The sequence below is a fragment of the Folsomia candida genome, unplaced genomic scaffold, assembly GCF_002217175.1.
Source record: "Folsomia candida strain VU population unplaced genomic scaffold, ASM221717v1 Fcan01_Sc064, whole genome shotgun sequence".
NCBI lineage: Eukaryota > Metazoa > Arthropoda > Collembola > Entomobryomorpha > Isotomidae > Folsomia > Folsomia candida.
Window position 1 is genome coordinate 209,749 of NW_019091256.1, and position 23,819 is coordinate 233,567.

Here is a 23,819-nt window from a genome sequence, read left to right on the forward strand (position 1 = left end):
ATCGCTGATTGATTGTGCAATTTGTGTAATAGCCACTCGATAATACGACGTAATTTGGGTCGTGCGACGTTGGTAAGAGAGATAAGCGATTCAAATTCCTCTGATAAACCAGGCTGTTCTATGGTGCCCGTGGCACCAGGGTCAATATGACGGGCCATTACTTCTGTGTAAAAATTTAGCCACTACTACAAAAATAGAATTTCATATTTCCCCGTAAGCGCTATCCTTGCTAGTATTGCATACACAGGCCACATATACGCTGTATTACATGATAGTGACGTATTATGTGAATGGCCCCACTTTGGTATCCCTACAATGATGATAAATACAACATTGGATGCATCCGTTCCCAACAGACAAAGAGACAGACAGAATTCGGTAAATGTATAAGTTAATTATTTATATAGATTATTTAGCAGTCGTCCCCACCATATCGTTGTCCTGGCGGTACGGGATGGTTATGGGATTTAGTGAGAAGGCAGAGCTGAGGTGGAGAGGTAGCCATTTTGAGATCAATTCACAATTCGATTTATGACAGGATCTCGTAAAATACTTTTTTTTGGTAACTTCAGCCAGAATGAGTGTATTCAGTTGCGGTGCGTTAGACTATATTTGGATATCCGCTAATTTTTGACAAAACTAATAAAAAAATGAAGCGCTATAACGATTTAATTATAAATTTTTGAATTTGTCAAAAATATGCGGCTATCCGGTTAAAATTGCTGGTCACACGCGCCCCACCTGATTACACTCAACCCGGCAAAAATTTTGTTTAATTGTTAAACCTGAAGTTAAAATTTCGAAAATTTCACCCGGCCATCATAAAACGTAGTTTGCGTCATATGACGTTGGTAAAGAGATAAGCGATTCAAATACCTCTGATAACCAGAATAGATTATTTACACAGATTATTTCGCAATCGTCACCACGCCATCGTTGTGATGGCGATACACAGAGTAAAAACCCAAAAAAAGCGTCTAAAATCGAATAAGCTCTAAAAATGACCTATTAGGTCGGGATATCAATTTAAGTTGGTTTAGTTTGGTTTCCGGTGGTGGGTGTGGTCAGGGGGGGGGGCGTTTTTATCGAATTTTAAAAAAGTCTCAAATTCCCCCAAAAAACCACACCCCCTTGTAGATAATTTATCACTGATTAAAATGATATATTATACTTGTATGATATCTCTTATCATTCTCTAGATAAATAAAACATAATTTAAAAATAAGGTATCTTAGGTGAGATGTGCGCTTAAAATAAAGAAAACAAGGCTATGCACCACCTTAAACTGAATTTTCACCAGGTATACATTCAGCACTGCCTATCTCACCGTGGGCATTTCTAGAATCTGACGAGCTGTGCTTCTCAGCTTGTTTAGAAGATAAGAAAAATATTTTTGGTCAAACTATTTGAACGTCTAAATTTCCCAACCTGACATTATTAATATTTAACTAAAATACGTAAGAATAAGATTGAGATATTTGCGACCACTGGTCAACTTTATTAATATATTTAGTTAGGTGTAATGAGAAATGATTATGTAAATAACCCCAATGTGATCTAATGTAAATAGCAAAGTTTTAATTTTAAATATCTTCTTTACACGAAGGTAAACACCGATGGAGAAGAAATGAATCTTTCTGTCGTCAACGGGGTATTAACAACTGATTAAATACATAATTTATTTTTAATATTCAAATTTTTTATACGGTAAATGCCCGCGGTGAGATACGCAGTGCTGAATGTATACCTGGTGAAAATTCATTTTAAGGTTGTGCATAACCTTGTTTTCTTTATTTTTAGCGCACATCTCACCTAAGATACCTTATTTTTAAATTATGTTTTATTTTCTAGTTTTTAGGAGGAATTTTTTTAGAGTGACCCATTAGAGGTTTACCAACAGACGACTCAGTGATGGTCACTTATAAAATTACAATTAAAAGTAAGTTTTTGGTGACTTTTGACTTATTCATACGTGGTTAAACATAAGTCAGGAGACTTTTTTCTTACCATAAAGGACATATCCTTATGTTTACCTTAGGTCTATAACTATTGTGATTTCTTACTCAATTATATGTCACATTATAATAACGACTTAAGTGACTACCACTTACAAGTCGACGTTTGTAAATCCCTATTGTAATTGATAGAATGATCGAAGAATATTAGAGAGTAAATAGTGAATATCTCTTACATTTCATTTCAGAATCTAACATTTAATATAGATGAGACATATTTGCATAAATCTTGAGATTAATAATTAAAACCGGATGACATACAAGTTATGATGCAATTTTTTCCAATGGCAACCTGACCTACAGAATACCATACAATTGTAATAGTGGATTAAACGTACGAATTAGCGTGTCAGTAAAACTTTCTAAATTCTTAACCGATCTTCATAGTTTAAGTGCCAAATGAAGCAGGATAGAATAATGCATAATATTGTCAGGTTTAATTGATACATTTGTTTGACGATTCTGCTTACAATCGGCATTTGAAAACTTAAAGTTAATTTTAAGTGCATAAGGCAAACAATATTTAGTCGTATCACCTGAAACACCAATTCTAAGATGTAGGTGAATTTCCTACAACTTTTGTCTTCACACCAAAATGATACAATTAAACGTTCGAGAGTTATCTCGGTGCTCATTTTTGAACATGGGGTGGGAAAGCATACTTAGGCTTCGCCGTAACCATGATGATTTTTTAAAAATCACACATGATTACTTTATCTCACCTAAGAAAAATAAAATGTAACTCAAGAATGGATTTTTTTGCCAAAATCGTCCGGAAAGTGCTTTTTTCTTAGGTGAGGCAAAGGCGGAAAGCTGGGCCCCGTCTCACAAAGCAAATGTAATATGCGCAAGTAGGGCCCGGCGAAGCCTAAGTATGCATTCCGACCCACCTCTGAAAAAGTCGCACAAAGATAACGCCTTAACGATGCATCGAATCGAAAAACGTCAAGAGGCAAAATAGTTAGAGAATTCGCTAACTTAATTTCTTTCGATTTCAAATTTTGAAATTTGCATGTATTTCCATTAAAAAACGATTTTGGAAGTTTTCAAACGGCTGATGTCTGATGAAAATTTAAGCTTTCTTATTACCATAATTGTACAAATTATTCTGCAAGGTAAGCTCTATTTTTCATGTATTACATGTGTTGACCTTAAAAATTTATTGAATTGGTGATCCACCAATTAAGAATTTTATTTTGTTGTGAGTACAAGTCTTCTTAATAAATATGGGAAATTGACTGAATCTCAAGGAGATGCTGGAGTGGTCTAAGTGCAGACTCTTGGTTTTTTGCCAAGATGCCCCGAGTTCGAATCCCGTTGGATAATAACTTTTTGCATATTTTTTTTAACTTATACATCATTCTGATTGTGTGTATAAACTTTTTGTAGGCTAATTAAGTTGTCACAACACCCCTTAATATAGTGGGTGTGGTTAGCAGTCAGAAAATATGTAATGACTTTTTGCTAAATATTTAAGCATATTTATTATCTGGGCGCCAAAAATATGCATACATTTACAAATTTTGTATGACAATGTGGCGCACTATGCGACAATATTCAGGCTTACTAAATATACCGTGTGTTGTTATATAAGCCGATCAGGTACCGTAGGGTTTCATCCTCAAATTAACCCAATTCGCAAAATTAACCAGTACGTGACTACGTTACCAAACGATTTTTTTAATCGTTACAAATATGACCATAATTTGCACTCAAAAAAATCTAGTTGAATTTAAGCATTTTTAAAACAGGAAAAATTGATTTTTAGCCTCTTCACAATTCTCCTTTTGCTGAAATTTAGTTTTGATAGTGTCGAATCTTCTTACCGTTTTTAAAATACGTAAATTAATTAGGTCACATATTTCGACAAGTTACAAAATTGCCCTGGAAAAACAAGATGTGTGATCATGTGATCAAAATCGGATAAATCGGGAGTGAGTACGATCACGGATTAATTTGAGGAATCCTGGGAATGAGGATTAACTAATCGGTATAGATTCAATATAGGATTAAATATCATGTGGCCATCAGTGGTTTGGATTAAACCACGTCGAGATTCAATTAATCCGGATTCCGTAACATTAATCCCAGACTATCTCGAATTACATTTTAATTTTGTAAGATGTAACAGTTACTAAAAGTAATTACTGTGCAATTTGACCTTAAGACAATAAGTTGTCTATATTAGTAGTAAGTAAATAAAAATGGCATAGGATACCTTATGCAGAGCATCTCTAACACTCTTTACATGTATGGTGTGCCATAAAATAAATTAGATCGGAATAAAAACTAGGAAATAAAATTCTTTTACAAAAAAGGACTCTTAGGTTCGGAGTTGCAGTAAAAAGTAAAAAACAAGTTTATAATGGATAATAACTTTACCTTAATATTAACCGAAATTAGCGATTCCAGCACTATTTGCTGAACCGCGGGCCAATCTTGTCAGACGCTAAATTTAATTACATTTTTAATTTTTGTATATGATGCTAAGTTAACAACTAGCTTATCATAAAGGTTCAAAAGTTTGTATAAATTCACTTCATATCATTTTGTAATTTTCCTAACTAGTTAGAGCTTAAAAAATTATACTGCATGGCATATGGTCAACCATAATCACCAAAAATAATTGTAAAGGTAATCAAGCCAAGTTATGGAATAAATTTTTGAATATTACAGTGTACGAAAACTCCTCAAACAAACTGGCTAAAGTTTCGTCGGTGTTACATAACTTGGCCCGCGGTTCAGCAAATAGTGCTGGAATCGCTAATTTCGGTTAATATTAAGGTAAAGTTATTATCCATTATAAACTTGTTTTTTACTTTTTACTGCAACTCCGAACCTAAGAGTCCTTTTTTGTAAAAGAATTTTATGAAGGGCTGCAGATCCCTTAAATCGAAAAACGCGGTAGAACCAAAATATACATGATAAAGTACTATATGAAAACTAACTAATGGAACGAAATTTGATCGATTCTGAGGTGATAGTTTTGAGAAAATGGAGGTCAAATTTGGCTCCATGCAAGGTTTCAAAAAATTCGTCCAGAAAGTGATTTTTGAAGGGCTGCAGATCTTTTAATTAAACTACCAGGGCCGAGCAGGTGTATACATTTTAAAACACAATCAAAATTCTTACCAGCAGTGTCATTGGATTTTGTCTACTTTTTTATTTAAGTGATCTGCAGCCCTTCAAAAATCACTTGCTGGACGGATTTTTTGAAACCTTGCATGGGGCCAATTTTGACCTCGATTTTCTCAAAACTATCACCTCAGAATCGATCAAATTTCGTTGCATTAGTTAGTTTTCATATAGTACTTTATCATGTATATTTTGGTTCTACCGCGTTTTTCGATTTAAGGGATCTGCAGCCCTTCAAAAAGCACTTTCCGAACGATTTTGGCAAAAAATCCATTCTTGAGTTACATTTTATTTTTTATCTAGAGAATGATAAGAGATATCATACAAGTATAATATATCATTTTAGTCAGTGATAAATTATCTACAAGGGGGTGTGGTTTTTTGGGGGAATTTGAGACTTTTTGAAAATTCGATAAAAACGCCCCCCCTGACCACACCCACCACCGGAAACCAAAATCAACCAACTTAAATTGATATCCCGACCTAGTAGCTTATTCGATTTTAGACGCTTTTTTTGGGTTATTTTACTCTGTGCGATACTGCCTGGTTAAGAGATTTAATGGGCAGATTTTACGTGGAGTCGTAGCCATTTTGGATCACTTCACATTCCGATTTTGGATAGGAGTAAAATATTTTTTGACAACAATTTTGTACAATTCGTAGAAATGCAGTAAAAATTGACAAAATTCGAAATTATGATTGGCAATTAAAACTAGGAATGGGTGAATGTTTGGAGAAGTTGGAATCGTCTTAATTGGAAAAGCAAACATTTATTCTGGTAGGTTCGGTGAGGTTCTTACATAAGTGGATGACGTAATTCATTTTCTGATAACCATTCCAGATACCAGAGAAATGTAAAAAATATATCCATATTTATTGTGTACGATCTGCTATGTAAAGAAATACACGTTTATTGCAGTTGGTAGTTAAATAACTGAAAATGGCGACATCTTTAAGACACAACGCTTGCACAAACCTCAGGGATCTAGTCTACGAGAGCTGCATTGGTCATGGCTCATTCGGACCTGTCCTTAAAGCTATCGATCCATCGAAAAAGAATTTTGTAAGTGCTGCAAAGTTTATTTTCCTACCAGCAAGCTGTGCGGAAGATGACCGTAAATTTGATGGAACTGTAAGAGGAGAAATTAAAAGGCTGTTCTGCCTACGACGTCACCGAAACGTGGTTCAGGTCCTACAGGTGCATGCAGATAGATTTGGATTATCAGTTTTGGATAGAATACTCCCAGACTCAATTTTGCATCAAGAGCAGATTATAAAAGACAAATATACTTCGATGATAAGGTGTGAGACGGAACAACAAATACGCGTGATTTTTATTCAGATGGAACTTTGCGGAGAAAACTTAAGATCCTGGTTAAATGAAGAACATGACATTCGCAACCAAGATGTCCAGCACACTCAACTTGTGATTATACAAAATCTGGTATCCGGTTTAAAACACTTGCATGAGAATAAAATTCTACACCGAGACCTTAAGCCGGAAAATGTGATGTTTTCCAAGCAAGGCTTCATCCTCCCGGTTAGAATTGGAGACTATGGCCCGACTAGGATCCTAAAATCTATGAATTGGAAGACAGGTTTGTAAACTATGAATTGGCCATTTATGAAGCACAGCATATAATTATATATTTGCAATTCATTTAAGAATTGACATATCTGTAACCAATTAATTTAACAATCAATTACCACGACATTTGGGAAGCCACGAAACTGTAGGATATTAATTTTTATAACCTTTCCGCTAACAGGTCGTCATACAAGTCGAGTTGGCACGTCAGAACATATGGCGCCAGAGTCTAATATCAAGCCGGCCCAATGCCATGATCTATATTCTCTGGGATTGGTCATCTGGGAAGTTGCTCAATTAATCAGATTCAATGAGAGGACCGATATGTTTTCTGGGTTGGTAAACGGAAAGAAGGAGACTTTAGTCAGGGAACATCCTACCATTGAAGGAGCGCGACCTCTTATCATAGCCCTGACAAAAAAAGAAGTTACCGAAAGATTACAAAATATTCGACATGTTTTTAGTATCACGTACAGCTGGAAATTTGCCCATTTTTCAAAGTGCATTACAGATTTTGAACTAGAGACATGGCAGGGAGACGCACTACTTGCATCGGGATTTCACCGGCTGCTGAACGTAGCAAGGAAGTACGTCGTCAAAAACGCTTGGGAGTTAAGAGATTGCTTGAAAAATGTCACTACTGATTGCACCATCACATTGAAAACGGGCGAGTACCAAGGGGACTTTACATTAAGGGGTGACAATATCACAATCACTGGAGAAGAAGATGAGGCAGGAGATTGTCCATGTATAGCATTTAAGGGTCGACTGCTAGTTATTGGTAGCGATAATAATATTTGCATGTTAGACGGAAATCAAATATCTGATATATCGATAGATGGCGATCGGAACCATATTAACTATGTGCGCATTTTGAACAATAATGCAAATTTCCGAATGTATATAAAGGGCAACACAAACGTTATAGAAAATATTGAAGTTGAAAGTTGTAATAATTTCTTATTGGAAATTGAAGGGTATCAGAATATTTTTGATGGATTCTTCATTGATTCAGGTGTACTAGCTAGTATAATAATGTTTAAAAAGTCAGAAAAAAATATATTATCAAACATTAACATCCTAGATTCAGGGTATTCAATTGTTTGTCAGGGCCAAAATAATAGATTTTTGAACGTAACTGTTGAACTCGACACAATTAAGCCAGCCTCATTTATTCTAAGTTCGCCATACAATATAATTGATAATTTTAACTGCTTACCTAAGGAACGAGGAAAAATTGAAGTGGGGTCCGATAATTCGAGTGTGTTGCATTCCTCGTGCGAGAATATTATGGTGAATGGAAAAAATGTAAATTTGACAGATGTAGATGCGAATGCGTTACAGTTAGGAAAGATGCTTCAAACGTCAGTCTATTCAGAAGTAGAGCTGGACTGCTGAAAATGCATTCAAACGCAGGGTACGACGACCAATGCAGTTTTTCTCGCGTCTATAATACACCGAATCCTGAGATATATACTACGCCTTCGTCCAGTCTGGGCGCTGGTGAGGAATAGATAACAAATTTTAATATTTTAATAAAAAAACTTGCAACCTTAATTCCTTTATGTTACACTAGATACGTTGAAGCCTGGTAAGCCAGATACGGAGAAGTTAGAGTCTGCTATGTCGCGCGCCCATTTAGAAGGAAAGTATGAAAAAAAGATAGAGGAGGTAATTAAAAGACATTTTCATTTAGAGCATACATCGAATCTTGAGCATTCATGAGAAAAATGTAGATAAATATGGTCGTCATACACTGACACTTTTCTTATTTTTGCAGATTGCACCCGCTTCAGGAGCAATGACGAACCAAATTTATCCTATGCTAACAGTTAGGAAACCACTGAAGGCGGACGATGATGCATCTTCCAAGACACGAATATTGCAAAAGGACAAATTTGCTGCAAAAAATTTACCATCTCTTCCACTTGAAGATAAAATGCACGTCACAGATGAGGAGGACTCCAAGCTCTGCTCGATTTGCATGGAGGATCGGATAAATATGGCGTTCCAGTGTGGGCATACCTGCTGTGCGAAATGTTCCGGGGGATTGAAAAATTGTCATTTTTGCAGGGAAGTGATTACGCATAGGATAAAAATCTTTATATAGGATAAATTCCTTCCTTAAATTAGATCCAACTTATTCGCTTAATTATGTGCGATATATCTACACACAATTTTACATTATATGTAGATAATATATTGATACTAGGCGATTTAATGGTGCCCGTGGCACCCCGTTAATTTCTACTATGAAATTTCATCGTATAAATCAAAGACGTTAAATCAAACCCATCAAATTGTGCGTCAATAACAAAAACTGAAGTTTAACACTAAAACCGTCAAGAGTAAGATACACTTACATATCTTTATACATTAGAACCAAGAACTAACAGACAATGAATCACTTAAAGATTTCTCTGAATACAACATTTCTGGTAAACTGACGATTATCACGAATCAGATTTCCTTGTTGTGCATTTCTATGAATAAAAACTTTCACTTGATTGTGATTCCTACTTCTTGATAGGGCAACCTGTCCATGTGAGTGCGGTCAATCTCGGCCTACGATCTGGCGAGTGTTTAGCAGTTTAGCAGACACAGGCGACATGTTTTGAAGGCGGCCCTGACACGCGGACGCAGACGCGGACCCATATGGTCCGCGTCTGCGTCCGCCTCATAGGGCAGCCTCAATTGTCTAGCGAGTGTGTAGCAAACACAAGCCACATGTTTTGAAGGCAGCCCTGACACGCGGATGCAGACGCGGACCATATGGGTCCGCGTCTGCGTTCGCCTCATAGGGCAGCCTCAATTGTCTAGCGAGTGTGTAGAAAACACAGGCCACATGTTTTGAAGGCGGCCCTGACACGCGGATGCAGACGCGGACCATATGGGTCCGCGTCTGCGTCCGCCTCATAGGGCAGCCTCAATTGTCTAGCGAGTGTGTAGCAAACACAGGCCACATGTTTTGAAGGCGGCCCTGACACGCCTCATAGGGCAGCCACAGCCTAGCGAGTCGTGCATACACCAGCCAGATATGGGGGACGTAGTATATGAGTATCCCATTTTGCTATCCCAGCAATGTAAAATAGAACATGGCAGGGATTAGCGTTCCGGACAGACCAAGCTGGGTAAATATATAAGTTAATAGTTATATATAGTAATTATATAAATGATTTAAGATAAGATAGAGGATGATAATTGTATGCTGTAGCCGGCCAGGTGACGATATAATTAGTATGTATGTATGTAAAAAAAGCGTGTTATTATACATAACATTTATGACATTAACTATATTTTAAAAACCACAATTTTGAAAATTTCCGAGAGGCAAAATCATAATTTCTGAGCTAATATATTGCACGAAAATTTAGATTTAGATGCCGCGGAACATATGTTAGTCTGGGGATAATTCGCTCTAGAAATTTCGTAACCTACAATTAAGGCTGTGACTCCCCCTCATCAGCCCCCTCTGTAAATACCTGTAAATTCTAAAATGCAAAAAATAATAATTAGTCGAATTGTTAGAATCACTACCCTAGCAGCACAAACCCGTGAAATACCCGTGAAAAACACGAATCATCCACCCCGAGATCTCGTGATTAACACGTGTAGAATTGGTGTAAAAGCCGGTTTATTTTGGGGGTCTTTGTCGCCGTTTTGGTGGGTTAAACTGGGGGTATAAATCGTGTTATACACGTGTCGCAGGCAAAGAAAACTCGTGTATAACTCGTGTTAATCACGTTTAAATCTCGTGTATAAATTCCATAAACACGTGTTTTATGCGAAATAAATGCCCCCAAAATTACCCAATTTCACTCGTACAAAGGTGGACTACATTTAATTTTATTGGTTAAATAAAAAACCACATTACAATCTCAAAAATTTCAAGTAAAATTAACCCTCCTCGTTGGTAAACTCGGCTCCACCGTCAGCAACATCTCTATATTGCAAAAATCATATGTAATTATGCCAACCATTAAATTAAATATAATAAGGTTGAATTTACCTGTCAACAGAATTTTTCAGTTTTTTTGCAGTCGATTTGAGATACTCCTTTATTACCGTTTCTATCTCGTCATCTGACACCGACTTTGGTCTCAAACTCTGCCGAACTGAATCTAAAAAATAATATGTTAATTAAAGTAGAATTTTAAAGGATTTAAACACAAAGTTACTTACCACAAACTACTTGTTTCATCCATGCATCGCGAAAAGCAAATTTTATCCCCCTTGAGCCAATCCAATTGTAAGATATGATCAACTGATCCTCGCAAAGGTTGGATAAAACACGACGTGTGCACTTTGAAACTTTTGTCCCCCCACCCCGGCTTAATAGGGTCACCTAAGAAAGTATTCAACCACAATTAACATAAACAATTAAGAAAAGCTGCGAGAAAGACTAGATTTATTTACCAGCGACTCTCGGTTAACTGAAACCTCATAGAAACTGGCACCATTCCTCACGTCTTCTATATTCTTTAATGGAATTTGATGACGAATTGCTTCTTCTGGTTTGTTCTTTGCATCCAGATTAAGTAATATGGCGTCCAATGTGTCCTGGATATTTCGGGTTTGAACTTTCAAAGTGGCAATGTTTCTCACCACCCAACTTTGAAATTGATTTCCTGCAAAATAAGATATCATGTTTAGTATATTAACTTTTCAAATTATATTATATTATTGATTTACCAGACACTAAACCTTCATCCTCCAAGGAATGATTTCGCATCGTCGCAGGAATTGTAACCTTGGTTAACTCGCTTGTTGCGTCTAAATCGACATGGTCGCTATTTGTTGAACTTCCGGCAACTGCAATCACCCTGTCCGGATCCGGGTTCCCAACTATGATATCCTCGTTTTTGCTGCCGCTCGACACGCTGCTCTTTTGGTTCACTGAAACAGAGCATCGGATATATTATACACATATTTCAAGTAGCACAAAAATAAATATTAGCCAGTGATTGATTATTTAAAAAAAACTACCTAAACACAACTTAAACGGCATATTTAAACTGCTGAAGGCAGCTTTAGTTTTCTTGTCCGTTGTTTTTCGACTTGGTCGCTCTTTTGTTGACTCGATCATTGGGACGAGCGAGTTCACAGTTTTTTCTAATAAAAAAGTTAAGAATTTGTTAGAAAATTATTGTACTGGATAATTAATCGACCTGTAATTACCACTATTGATTATCATCCTTGGTGGTGGTGGCATAATATTTGACTTGAATAATTCCCCTACGTCGCTGTCAGAACTGTCGCTAAGTTTTCCCTTCTCCCGTCGTATCCTTGATTTTCCATCCCCATTTCCGATATCTGCATCAGACTGGTCCATCACATTGGGGAGCTTTTTGACCGCCTCGTGGTATGTACCTGTACACAAATTTAAGAAATTATTTAATTAGTAACTAACATGCAACCAAACACCTCGTATTCATGAATTTGTCTCTTTACCAAATTTGTGTCCACCTCCAAGAACTTTGACTTCGTGAAGTGACCAGTTTGCCTCGGCAGCCATGTGAAGACCGACAGATTTTACAATTCGATTTGGATTTTTATAGTTCGGCCACACACATTTAGTATCATCTTGACGTAACCATGCAGTTGTAACAACTTCAATTTCATTCGTCTCCTCAAATTTAACTAAGACAAAACTGTCGTCGCTCATGATTGATCAGAAAGATGAATGAGGGGCGCTGCAAAATATGCAGTTCCACACGGCAACAAAATTACTTTTTTCACTATTTCACTACAATTTAAGCATTTGAGGGGTCCCAATCTTGATACTAAATGGATATTAACAATAGATGAGTCACAGGGATTACTGTAAAAGTTGACTTTATTTTGAAATGCTCGTCCAAGAAATAAATCGTTCCCGTCCTTCTTCAGAAATGTTTCAACGACCAAAGTAGTGCCGTCTCTTATCTCACAAGCTCGATCGCTACACTTAACACTTAAATTAAACAACTTATGTTGGAACTTTTTATAAAATAAAGAACCTCTAATGAGATGGGCAGGAGGATTTTGATAAGACCAAAGAGAGCGAAGGCATGGCACGGGCGGTGTGGAGGTGGCTGGATTGGAGACTTGGGTTTCCCTCTCTGACAGTCTTCTATGGGCTTGCTGTAAGGGGTTATTTGTGGATCGAACCAACTTTTTAATTTCTTGAAGCTTATTCTCAAACTTGAATGAACTAAATTTGTCAAGTTGACCATGATTAATGCAATCTTTTGCCAGATGTAAAAGTCCGTGCACATTAAATGACATGTTTTTCTGGCCATAAAGAATACCAAAATACTGAACAAAATAATGAAGCAACTCGTTTGCGTAATGATTATGAGTGACGTGAAGTGTGTGGTCCGCTAAAATAGATATTGCAACATGGAGAGTCATGAAATGCTGGTATAGATCGTTGGAAATTATGTTTTTCAAAACTACTGGACCAGTATATAAAATGAATTGACGAAACTCAGTGGCTTTCCAATGGTCCAGGTCTTTAAGTTTGCGTGGTTTTCGAGCAAATTCTTCCGGAATATACTTCTTAATTTTTTTTAACTCTTTTGAAATTTGATCAACTTGATGAGGACGCAATCGTGCAGGACACTTCTTACCCTTCGCCAATAAATATATAATCTTGCGTACAATGCCAAGACACACTAAATGCATATATTCTCCTGGTGAGTCGTTTACTAAATCCAACTCTGTTTTCTCGATATCAGTAGAATCGTTGTGATGATTTGGGTCATGTTTTTGGCGAAATGATTCGTTTGTTCTCTCGGGGTGAATCCCATATGGAAATATTACACGGTTTTTGAAATACATACCTTTTATAGTGCAACTTCCGCATGAACTGTATCCAGAATGACACTTTGTTCCAAGCACAAATGCACGTGCTGGAGCATCGCAAATTAGCGCACTCAATTTAATTATATATTCAACACCGTTAATTAGAAGTTGGTGTGGACCCTCCCTTAGCTCCTGAATAAATGGTGACAAGAACTCGTTCACTGAATTTGGTTTCCCTTCGCCAGAGTAAATGCCAATCACAAAAACATTGTCATCTATTGCGCCTAAAATTGGCCAGAACTGGCAGGACGACCTGTTATACAATGGTATACCGTCGACATTTATTTGAACTTTCACTATTGTACTTCTGAGATTAATTTGTGAAATTATTTTGCGCATAGATGTATTCCATTGAAATCGACAGTACTGTCCCGGGGGTACATTAATAAGTGTCGTCGATCTAGGTGTTTGAAGGAAAGTCCGGCTATCCAAGGGCAGATTTTAAAGCAATGATGACTGTGAAGGAGCTTTAAGAGATCACTAGATGCAGCGGCCGTTATGTTATGACTTATTGTCCAATTTCTTAGCGAGTCACTCAAGTCGGTAATTGATTCCCCCTCACTGTTGCCAAGTTCGTCACTTTCACTTAGCACTAAATTACTACTAGAATCGCTGTCACTTTCAAGTTCCAATGTATAACCTGCTACTGGAGGTAATGTATTTTCCACGGTCTGAGAATTATCAATTAGGTTTGACGATGTTGATGGGGGTATAGTTCGCACAATCAAATTAAAGTCAGCTACAGCACTATGAACCTCTCTCTGCGCTTGTCTATCTCGAGATTTTTTCATTTTGAGAAATATTTAATAATATTTAGAAAGAATTTTACAATTGCTCGAGAATAGTGTGGCCTGGTATTTGATCACATTTGGCGGTATCGGAGGAATTTGAGTCATAAGTAAACACCAGTTTACTACTAGTAAAACACGGGTATTTCTCGGGTGCGTCGGAACCAAAAATTCACGTGTTCTACATACGTGTTTTAAAGTAGAAGATACACGTGTTTTATCAGCTTAGAAGATTTTGGTATTTTGTACCCGAGAAAAATACGTGTATTTCAAAAAAATTACACGATTTTGACACCAACCCGAAAGTACCATGACTTTATTCCAATTAAACCCGTGTTATTCTCGGGTTGTGCTGCTAGGGTAGTTCCTACTATTTAATAAATAAACATAATATTAATTTTAAAATTGTATTAAGATTATTCATTCATAATTCATTCGTATTTACTCATTCAGAAAATTTGCTAATTAGCTTAGTTTAAAATAAAATATTTAAAAGGAATTGTCTGGGCATCATCCAAGATATAAACTATGTAATTAGCTTCCCGAATACTGAAAATAATTTTAGAATAAATAGCAAGGTAATTCCGTGGTAATTTAGAAAAGAGATGAAAGAGAGCGTTTTCGACCAATTTTGTAATACATTTAGGAGCATCTTGTGTCTTGTCAGTTCCACAACGGGCAGCGCCTTTCAAAAGCCATATAATGAAGACAAAAACAACTTTATTATTAAATTTTAACTAAAACTACATTAACTTAAACTTTTAACTTAAACTTTAAAATATAGGTTTGGACGGGTCAAATTTGTAAACTCTTTTAGCAGAGCGTTTCAAAGTAATGATGAATAATACTAATTAGAATTTTCGAAGAGCCTAGACTTATGTTATGTGGGATAATTGCACAATTGGTGCTTCTACGTGATGTTATTAAACATTAGTTTATATTGTTGGGAGACAGTGTATTCAGATCAGTATCTTTGGAACATACCTGTTCAAAAAAAATTTTGTTCACTCAATATTCATTCATTTCGAAATTGAAGTTCAGTTATTCATTCATTATTTATTTAATGAATGAATTTTTGGCTTCATTCGCAAATTTCTTCATTCGTCCCAAGCATAGGGCAAAAAATGAATGAAGAGCAAATCCATTCATTCATTTAAAAACAAGTAATCCTTCATTTATTCTTCATTCATTTTTTGAATTATTCATTTATTCATTGCTCATTTAGTACTTAATGAATGAATGTGAACAGGTATGCTTTGGAGGCGAATTTTCGTATCCTAAATACATTCCATAGACTAGAATTCAAGTCGCTCCGATATGAGTGGCAGAAACAGGGGGTACGCATCATACACGCCGAGTAGTGGCCCCGCGACCGCGGGAGCCCGCAATAATTTGATCAAGAAACCATATCAAACAATAAAGATATTTACCAATTTGGTAACAATAATTTGGGATGGTGGTGTTCACAGGGGTCCGACAAACGACCCGATTGCCATAACGACGGGTCATGACATGAATTCACCGCCAGATGCTATCGAGTCATCTTACCTGTTAGTTTACCAACATTCCCGCGATTACTAATGAAACCTGGTCAGTAAGGCTTATTCATGAAATTATTTACTATTCTACGTAGATCGTTTAGTAAAAAAAACATTTGCTGCACATATCCAACGTTGTTGTGTTGATATCTGCCGACGAAAAGTTCCAACCGGCATGGAGAGATTCGTTCCGGAAAAAAACACATTTAAAGTATGATCGTTAAAGAGTCGCACTCCAGCTTTTAAGGGGCATTCTGAGAAAACCATAAAGATTTTGAAAAATCTGATATCATTTTCTGAAAGAGTACTTCAAGGGCTTTAATTTGGTATATTGCACTTAATTTACAAAAATGGATAAGGGGTCAAAAGAATCGGTTGAAATGAAGCATCTGGAAAAACTGGTGATCGAGTTCTATAAAAATATAGCCAGCCGTGACTTTAAACTGACCTATAATTTTTTTAAACAAAAAAATATTTCAAAAGCAGATATGTATTCTAATGTAAAAATGTCCAAGGATTCCAAAAATGTAACTTTCAAAACTGTAACTCGCCGTCCTGCAAAGTTACAGACCACTAGAGTGGAGAAAAGTATTTCAAAAAAATTCAAACCGAACTCATCCACATCGAGGCACGTACATAGTTGTCGGCAAGGTCACTATTTCCAAAAGCTACATATGCAGGGTTAAAGTCCACAATATGGGGATTACACCGATAACAAAAAAATCATCACCAAATTATAAACAAGTCAGAGAAACCAGAATTAGAAACGGATGTCCGAAATTTTAATAGAAAATGTGCGGAAAAGTGCTCATCCCGGATAATTAGAAGTATGTTCCGGTTGACCCTTACACTGTTACAGGTTCTCACTTTTATCATAGTTTGAACCGTTCTGAAGTGCCTTGCGAAGAAAAAATACGAAAAAATACAAATTTCAGAAGAAATGATGCATTTTACAATGCATTTCTAGTTATGGCCATGTTTCAGACCCAGTAATTATCGAGTGGTATAGAAAGCAGGACATTGATTTTGAAAAGTGCACTAAGGCTGTAATGGAAGCATGGATGGATGAAATTCATAAAAACGACAAAATTTTGTTTCTGCCGGACCTTGCAATTTCTCTGTATGCAATAAAGGTGACCGATTACCTCAAAATCAAAAAATCGATTTTGTACCTAAAGATGTAAATCGACCTCGTGTCTCACAACTTCAACCGATTTGAAAATTTTGGGCATTATCCAAGTCAATATACTCCAACATATTCAAAAAGCTAAATACTCCTCAAAAATTCAATGGAAAATGGGAGAAAATCAGCCAGAAGGTCGGGAAAAAATGAGGAAAAAATCTGATGAAAAATCTCAGAAAGAAAATTGCATAAGTCGCTAATGGGGGCGTGGAATCGTTAGATGTTAAGTGAATTAGAAAGGTACGTAGTTGCTGGTATACATATGCAAAATGTTTCAAATTTGGTAAAATACTTGGTTTGGTACAGGCATCTCTATGAAGTAGTGCGACTCTTTAACGATCATACTTTATCATAAGCACAATTTCGATGTTGCTATAGATTATTATGCTATTATAGTTCTGGTTGACGGAGAATCTTATGAGTCCGCTAAGAGTAAGTCTATTTTTTAGACACAAAAATCAATCCGGTATTGGATTTCACAGACTAGTTACTTCACCAAGATATGTAACTTTATGTCGAATCTATGAGCACTTATATAAATTGTCTTCGATGTGGACCAGTTTATTTGGTTGTGTGAAAATAAACGTGGTGTTTCATTGAATGGTGGGCAATGCTTGAAAAATATGGTGATTTTCTTCCCTAAATATTACAGCGTAGTGTGTAAATATTTGTTAAGCGAAACGAAATTAAGTTGTCTCGTGCTATTTTTTTGGAAGAGTTTCACAGATATCCTCGGCGAAGTTCAATGAAATATGATTAAATTCATTTTATTTATTATTAACCTTTACACCGTCTTATATATGTACAGGCAGTGTGTGCACATAAATTCATAATTGATTACCAGCTTAGTGGAATGTGTTAATATGTATAGATGGAAATAAAATATATTAAGCAGATTAAAAGAGAAATCTGAAGGAATGGTAGAAATTAATATTTTTATAAAATATTTGCAATTTCAGTTAATGCTTCTTGAAATTTGATATGGCGATATAGCTTAGCAACTTTAAATGGAGTTAGGCCAGGTTCCAGGTGCTCGTTGCTTAAGTGCTCTCGTCTCACCAGTTGTTTGACAGACTCTAGAAATTCCATAGCTCCAATTTGTGCCGCGAAATGTAGGGTAGAAGCCGATTCGTCTGTACTGAAAGTGAGTTTTGCCCCATCCGCATCTAATAGCTTGGCAATAGCCCCTTGGTCTCGAATAGCTGCAAGATGCAGTGGAGTGATGCCGTTCTCTTTCAAGTCTTTAATGACGATATGATCGGAGAGTTTGGCTTTTTCAATTATCTTTCCTACAACTTTATGATGTCCACCGTAAATTGCAAGCATGAAGGGCGACCATTTGTTTCCATGCAGATTAAATAACGGCTTAATATCCACATCACGTCTTCCCAGAAGGTACCAAGCAATATCGGAACAGGGACCCATGTCAGTTATCAAAGTAGTGCAGAGCGGGGTTCCCATCCCAACTGGACCGACTGCATTTATGTCGGCGCCATATTTAAGTAAAAGCTGCACAACCTTCACGGCATCGTCCCCTTCCCGGATGCATGCCTGGTGGAGTGGGGTCCCCATTTCAGAATTTAAATTTACAAATTGCTTGTTACATTTGCACGATCGATCCCTTTTGTACTTTTGGCATGAACATGGCACTCTATTTATTAAATATTCTACAGCCTCGACGGGAGCTCTTCGGGCAGCCCGGTGTAAAGGGGTCGATCCAAATTCATCCTGGAGTGTGCTATCTGCATTATTGGCACACAGAGTTTTAATAAGTTGCCAGTTTCCACGGTCTGCGGCATAATGTAGAGGTGTCGCTTTACTATGGTCTCTCGTGTTGAGTATGATGCCCTTCATAAGCAACTTTATCTTTTTTAGTAAATTCTTGTTGTCCCCACGATTGCTGCAATATTTTTGCATCTGCTTTTTTAATGCAGTAAACTTGTCGTCGGTTTTCCACAGGTCTGGCAAAGTTACTTCAACCTCCGCAACATCGTATCGTTCCTTCAGCGCAATCAGTCCTTGACTAACGGCTTCATCGAAGCCCGCAAATACTGCAACTTCAGCTTGAGCATTATTGTCCCTGAAATTTGGGGACAAAGGCCGAAAAAAACTGTCAAAAAAACTAGCTTTGCAATATCTTGCAGCAGTGTGGAGAGGAAAGTTTGCCGTTGCGTTATGCACGTTATTAAACATGATACTAAATCCACGCTCTGGTCTCGCAAGAAAGTTGTATATTTGCATACACATCATCCGGGAAACGTCCTCCTTATTGCATTCCATGATAAAGTCCATGTAAATTGGAAATGTGATATTGCACACTGAGCATGGTGGGTTAATGGGGAGAGTGGGATCTTCAGCTTTACATTTTCGAAGGTTGTCAACCGTCACGCTAAATATTTCATATTCACCCTCACCGAGAATAAGAGCTGGGTTTTCCCACAACATTTCAAATATATGGTCTTCTGAGCAGTGTGCCAATTCTTTTAGAAAGAGTGCGTTGCCGCCTTCCGAAAACCATTTCCACAACTTAAAAAGGTGCGGCAGGTAATATCGGTCAGACAAAAGTAATTTTGCACAATCTCCAGAAGAGCAGATATCCGTCAAGACGGAAATGGGATCTTGGTATTGGTTATCGTCTCTCATGTAAGAAATTAACTTGGAGACGAGGACCACGCTCTCGTGAAACTCGTCCGGCTCTGGGGGAAGGTTGTGCCCGTTCCCTTGACCCAACTGGGTTAAGGGGGACCGCTTCCACCTCGTTAGGTTTTTTATCATGTCGGTCAACATTTTTTTAAACAGTTTCGACTTCAACGCCTCTGAATTTTGGACTGTTTCCGTACCTTCTTCATTGATGTGGGTGTCTTCCTCAATTTTGTGGAAAAGGTAAAACAGTCGGTTTGCCTTGTCTAATGGGGTAAGCACGGTAACAGCATCTGTTTGTGCTTGGAGTTTCTTTATAAACGAATCCAGTCCCTTGATTTCGACACCGGAGATGGAAACAATGATTTTTTCTGGTTTTGAAGTATTCCGAAGGAATGCCATGTTCCTGTCACCAATTTGAGGAAATTCCTTCAAAATCTGGCACACCTTCCAAATTACTGTAGTACACTGGACAGATCCATGATCAAAAAGATATACGGATCGTTCAAGCAGGGTATGCGCTGCCCTGGTTGGGATGGTCATAGTACCATACTGATTGATAGTAATGGGCTTGTCTATTTCTTTCCTGCTATCCTCCCAAACTAACCGTCTTTCAGACATGGCAACACTGTAAATACCAAAATTTGTAGGTAAAAAATATTATTCAAATCCACATTGTTATTAACCGTGTCAAATTTAATCTAGAAGAAATTTCACAAAGTTTTTTCAACATCTGTAAAGATGTTGAATTAAAAATTTACCTTTGGATTTAAAGCGACAAATCCCTGTTCGAATCGTAAACGGCTGAAGATAGTAATCACTTCAATAACGTGACTATCCTTGAATGCAAGAACGTGTTAAAAATGTGGCAGTCTCAATCAGTGGATCAGTTTTGTCGATGTTACACTATCAATTAAGTAAACATTTGTTAACTTCTTGCACGGATAGTTATTAAGTACTAACAATAAGTAAGTTTAAGTAAAAAAAGAACAATGTGTCCTTACATTCAGTTGGATGCATGTAATCAAAGTTATTAAAACAGGTATAGACCTACCTCAAATTGTGTGAAACACTGATAAATATAATTTGATCTTGGGATGAGGTTGACAATCCTGTGGTATTTGTTTGGACGATTGTGCGAGGTGGGAGGAGTTGAGAGGCTGTTGTACATCTGTAAAATTTAAGTAACTTAATTTTCATCTTACTCAAATTTTTACACAACAGAATGGACATTTATCTCCATACTGCGAATAAATCATTGCAAAAAATATTATGCCGTTGAAGAAAGAAACTGCTGTATTATTGACTTCATGGGATACGCCAAAAACTCTAACCCATTTCACTTTTGGGTCCATATCTTTACTCATGAACATATTTTTAGCCCGAGTCAGGGCTTATGTAACCGTCATGTCTGTCCGTCCGTCCTTCTATCGATAACTCTCTTTAAACTTATCCGATCGGGTTGAAATTTTCATCAAATGTTTATAGGGTGAAAGTACGAGTCAAATTCGAAGATGAGCCAAATCCATCCAGTGGTTGACTGGTGGGTGTCAAATAGGTGGTGGGGGTACTATGCACCTAAATTTCAGAGTAGTCGTAGAAAGCTGAAATTTGGTATATTGGTCCCTAATGGCTTAAAATGAAAGATTGTGAGGTAAAAATGGCAAAATTTTCCCCTGGAAGTACCCTATTGGGCCATCCATACTGATTTTTCTGAATTCACCAATTGAGCTGAAATTTGGTTTGGAGATTGCTAATGACTTCTAGAGATCAAGTGTAAAGTCGTAGGTTTGCGCGTATTTCTGCATAATTATATCTGTCCACCTTAGCCAATTTTTTAACTTCGGATATGCAATACGATATGAGTTTAATTTGTCTGTGGGTGACATTTCCGGATATTTCTGATCTGATTTCGTCACTTAAATCTTTTAAGCAAATGAGTGATGGCGGTTTCTTGATGATGGGAACCACAATATTTGTAACATGTTCGATAACGTTGGCCAAATTCGGTTTGTACATCTTTTCTACATAATTTTTACACTCTTTAATAAATTTTCGGAGTAGAGTTAAATTATTTTTTTCACAAATTGAAAGAAAATTAGTGGTTTGGCCACCCCTTGCTCTACATTAGTTCGAGCATCCACCGGAAATAATTGAATAATCGATATAAATCAGGGAAAATATGCTCTAGGAGATTTCTCCAATCAATTTCAGATAAAACAATATTTTCCGGCAATTTGACAAACCCTTTCACGGAATAACGACAGAAAATTTATATTTCTGTAATCGATAATTCAACTCTTAAATTTATCTTTTATCCCATTCGCATGATTAGTCAAAAATTGGATACCATCCGAAATTTGTTTTAATTTTAGAACCACAACGTTTTCACTCTTGCCGGAAAGATTTACAGGTTCTTCTAACTCGTACAATTTATTGTGTAGTTATTGATTGTAAATTTAGGAAATTCTGTTTCTTTCCAATCCAAAAAATTTCCAGTTTTGTACAAATCTATTAATTCTGCATACAACTTGGTAAGTTTTTGTAATCTAGTTCGAACAATTTTGTCTCGTGATTCTGAATGTATCCAATGAGCTGAACTTTCTTCGATAAGTGGTTAAATATCTTATCAGTTTTATCTTTTTTCTCAAGTGCAATTTCGAAAATGCTTTTACCTCCGACCTGCATACTTGCTTTGTTGTCGAGTAAGTATTTTATCATGAAAATATTTTCCTGCTCGACCCCTTCCTTGAGAAGATTTCCATTTTTTACAATGTCTACAAACTTTTTTTTGCATTTTTTTTATAATCGTCTAAACTTGAGGTATCATTTGTCAAAAGAGCATTCAAAATCTTTCCGTGTTGTCTTTACACTCGACATAATTGGGCGGGATTATTAATACATGTTTTTATAGTGGGTGGATTCTATATGATTTTAAATCTATAATTAGATTCTGGAGGTAATTTTTAGTAACTTAGGTGTCGAATTATGAGCTAATTTACAGGAAGTAGACTAAATACGAGGATAATAACGAAGGATGTGACTCACCGATGCGGAAGTGATTAGGGAGGATGGCTGGTTGAGTTGTTGTAATAGGATTCTGTAATATTGAGTAAATATTTAATGGTATAAAATTAGAGGCTTAGCACGAATTAGAAAATAATACAATCAATAAATAGCCCTTATTGTATAAAATTAATCAAAATCCGCCATACCTTAATTAACTGCTTCAATAAAATTCCAATCTTGGTGACGTGTTCCTCGTCCTCGTTTGTGAAATTATGACACCAGAGCACCAATTCAGAAGCTAATTAAAAACAACATCAAACTTATAAAATTTAAGGTGACGTTTACTGCTTAAATTATATCAACGTGTGCCTTACGTAAGTGGAATTACCGCTCTACGTAATAAACTGAAGTTTCCGCGAATTGTTAATTAAAATAATCAATTTTTCCACAATTGAATCCAATCCAATGATTATAACTGATAAATAATAACGTACATATTTGTAATTATGACTTTAACGATTTAGCGAATGTAAATTGTAGCAATTTTACCTTGGTTGGAATCAGCCAGTTCAATTTTTTCAAAAGTAACTCGAACTACTTGGTAGTGTTGTCCGCGACAGTATTTTTTGCAACGTATTTGTGTGACGTCCGTCTAGTGAGGATGAGCTGGAGAGAATGCTGCATTAAAATGGGGGATTGTAGTAGACATGAGAAATATTGTTACGAATTTTGATAAGACTTTACATCCCGTCTACCACAGAAATGGTTGTGATAAGTGCGAAATTTTTATTATAACGAGATTGCACCATGTCCACGTCAACGCAAACAATATGCACAAACCCGTGCAGAGAATGGTTGGAATGCGAATGATAATGTAAACCACATCCGTCATGCTTATCTAAATATTTATTTTGAAGTGTTGACTTATGCGAGTCTGCTTTGCGTCACACTTCTTTGCATTCCACTTACGCATATAGGAACTTTCGGTTCGCAATGTAAGTTTTTATGTAGACTATCCCTGCTTAAGATAAGCACTTGAAGAGTGTTAAAGATCTCATGTGCAAGTTCCTACGCTTCTTT

At 36.6% G+C, this 23,819-nt stretch overlaps 3 protein-coding genes across 8 annotated transcripts; 1 reads left to right on the forward strand and 2 right to left on the reverse strand.

The window, feature by feature from the left end:
• Nucleotides 1–167: 167 nt before the first annotated feature.
• Nucleotides 168–10,746, forward strand: LOC110862662. Of its 6 annotated transcripts, none has more exons than XM_022111876.2 (6): nt 475–562; nt 5,933–6,004; nt 6,070–6,748; nt 6,920–8,241; nt 8,315–8,409; nt 8,519–10,746. In XM_022111876.2, exons 3-4 carry the CDS (start codon nt 6,091–6,093, stop codon nt 8,134–8,136), a joined length of 1,875 nt encoding a protein of 624 aa, XP_021967568.1. In that variant the 5' UTR covers nt 475–562; nt 5,933–6,004; nt 6,070–6,090; the 3' UTR covers nt 8,137–8,241; nt 8,315–8,409; nt 8,519–10,746. The 6 variants fall into 6 exon arrangements, with proteins under 6 accessions (XP_035701635.1, XP_021967568.1, XP_035701634.1 ...); XM_022111877.2 differs by lacking the exon at nt 475–562 and adding an exon at nt 5,579–5,928 and having other exon boundaries at nt 5,992–6,004; XM_035845742.1 differs by lacking the exons at nt 475–562; nt 5,933–6,004 and adding an exon at nt 168–378.
• Nucleotides 8,757–15,421, reverse strand: LOC118433620. Its single transcript, XM_035845744.1, has 8 exons — nt 12,190–15,421; nt 11,917–12,108; nt 11,725–11,850; nt 11,431–11,634; nt 11,155–11,366; nt 10,921–11,083; nt 10,748–10,859; nt 8,757–10,681 (listed from the first exon to the last, which is right to left on the reverse strand). The coding sequence occupies exons 1-8, from the start codon at nt 12,401–12,403 to the stop codon at nt 10,636–10,638; spliced, it is 1,269 nt and encodes a 422-aa protein (XP_035701637.1). The 5' UTR covers nt 12,404–15,421; the 3' UTR covers nt 8,757–10,635.
• Nucleotides 15,422–17,831: 2,410 nt separating this feature from the next.
• On the reverse strand, nt 17,832–23,508 carry LOC110862663. The gene is made up of 7 exons (XM_022111880.2): nt 23,289–23,508; nt 23,114–23,214; nt 22,946–23,037; nt 22,779–22,830; nt 20,785–20,901; nt 20,492–20,636; nt 17,832–20,358 (listed from the first exon to the last, which is right to left on the reverse strand). Exon 7 carries the CDS (start codon nt 20,349–20,351, stop codon nt 18,027–18,029), a length of 2,325 nt encoding a protein of 774 aa, XP_021967572.1. The 5' UTR covers nt 20,352–20,358; nt 20,492–20,636; nt 20,785–20,901; nt 22,779–22,830; nt 22,946–23,037; nt 23,114–23,214; nt 23,289–23,508; the 3' UTR covers nt 17,832–18,026.
• Between the last annotated feature and the right edge of the window lie 311 nt (nt 23,509–23,819).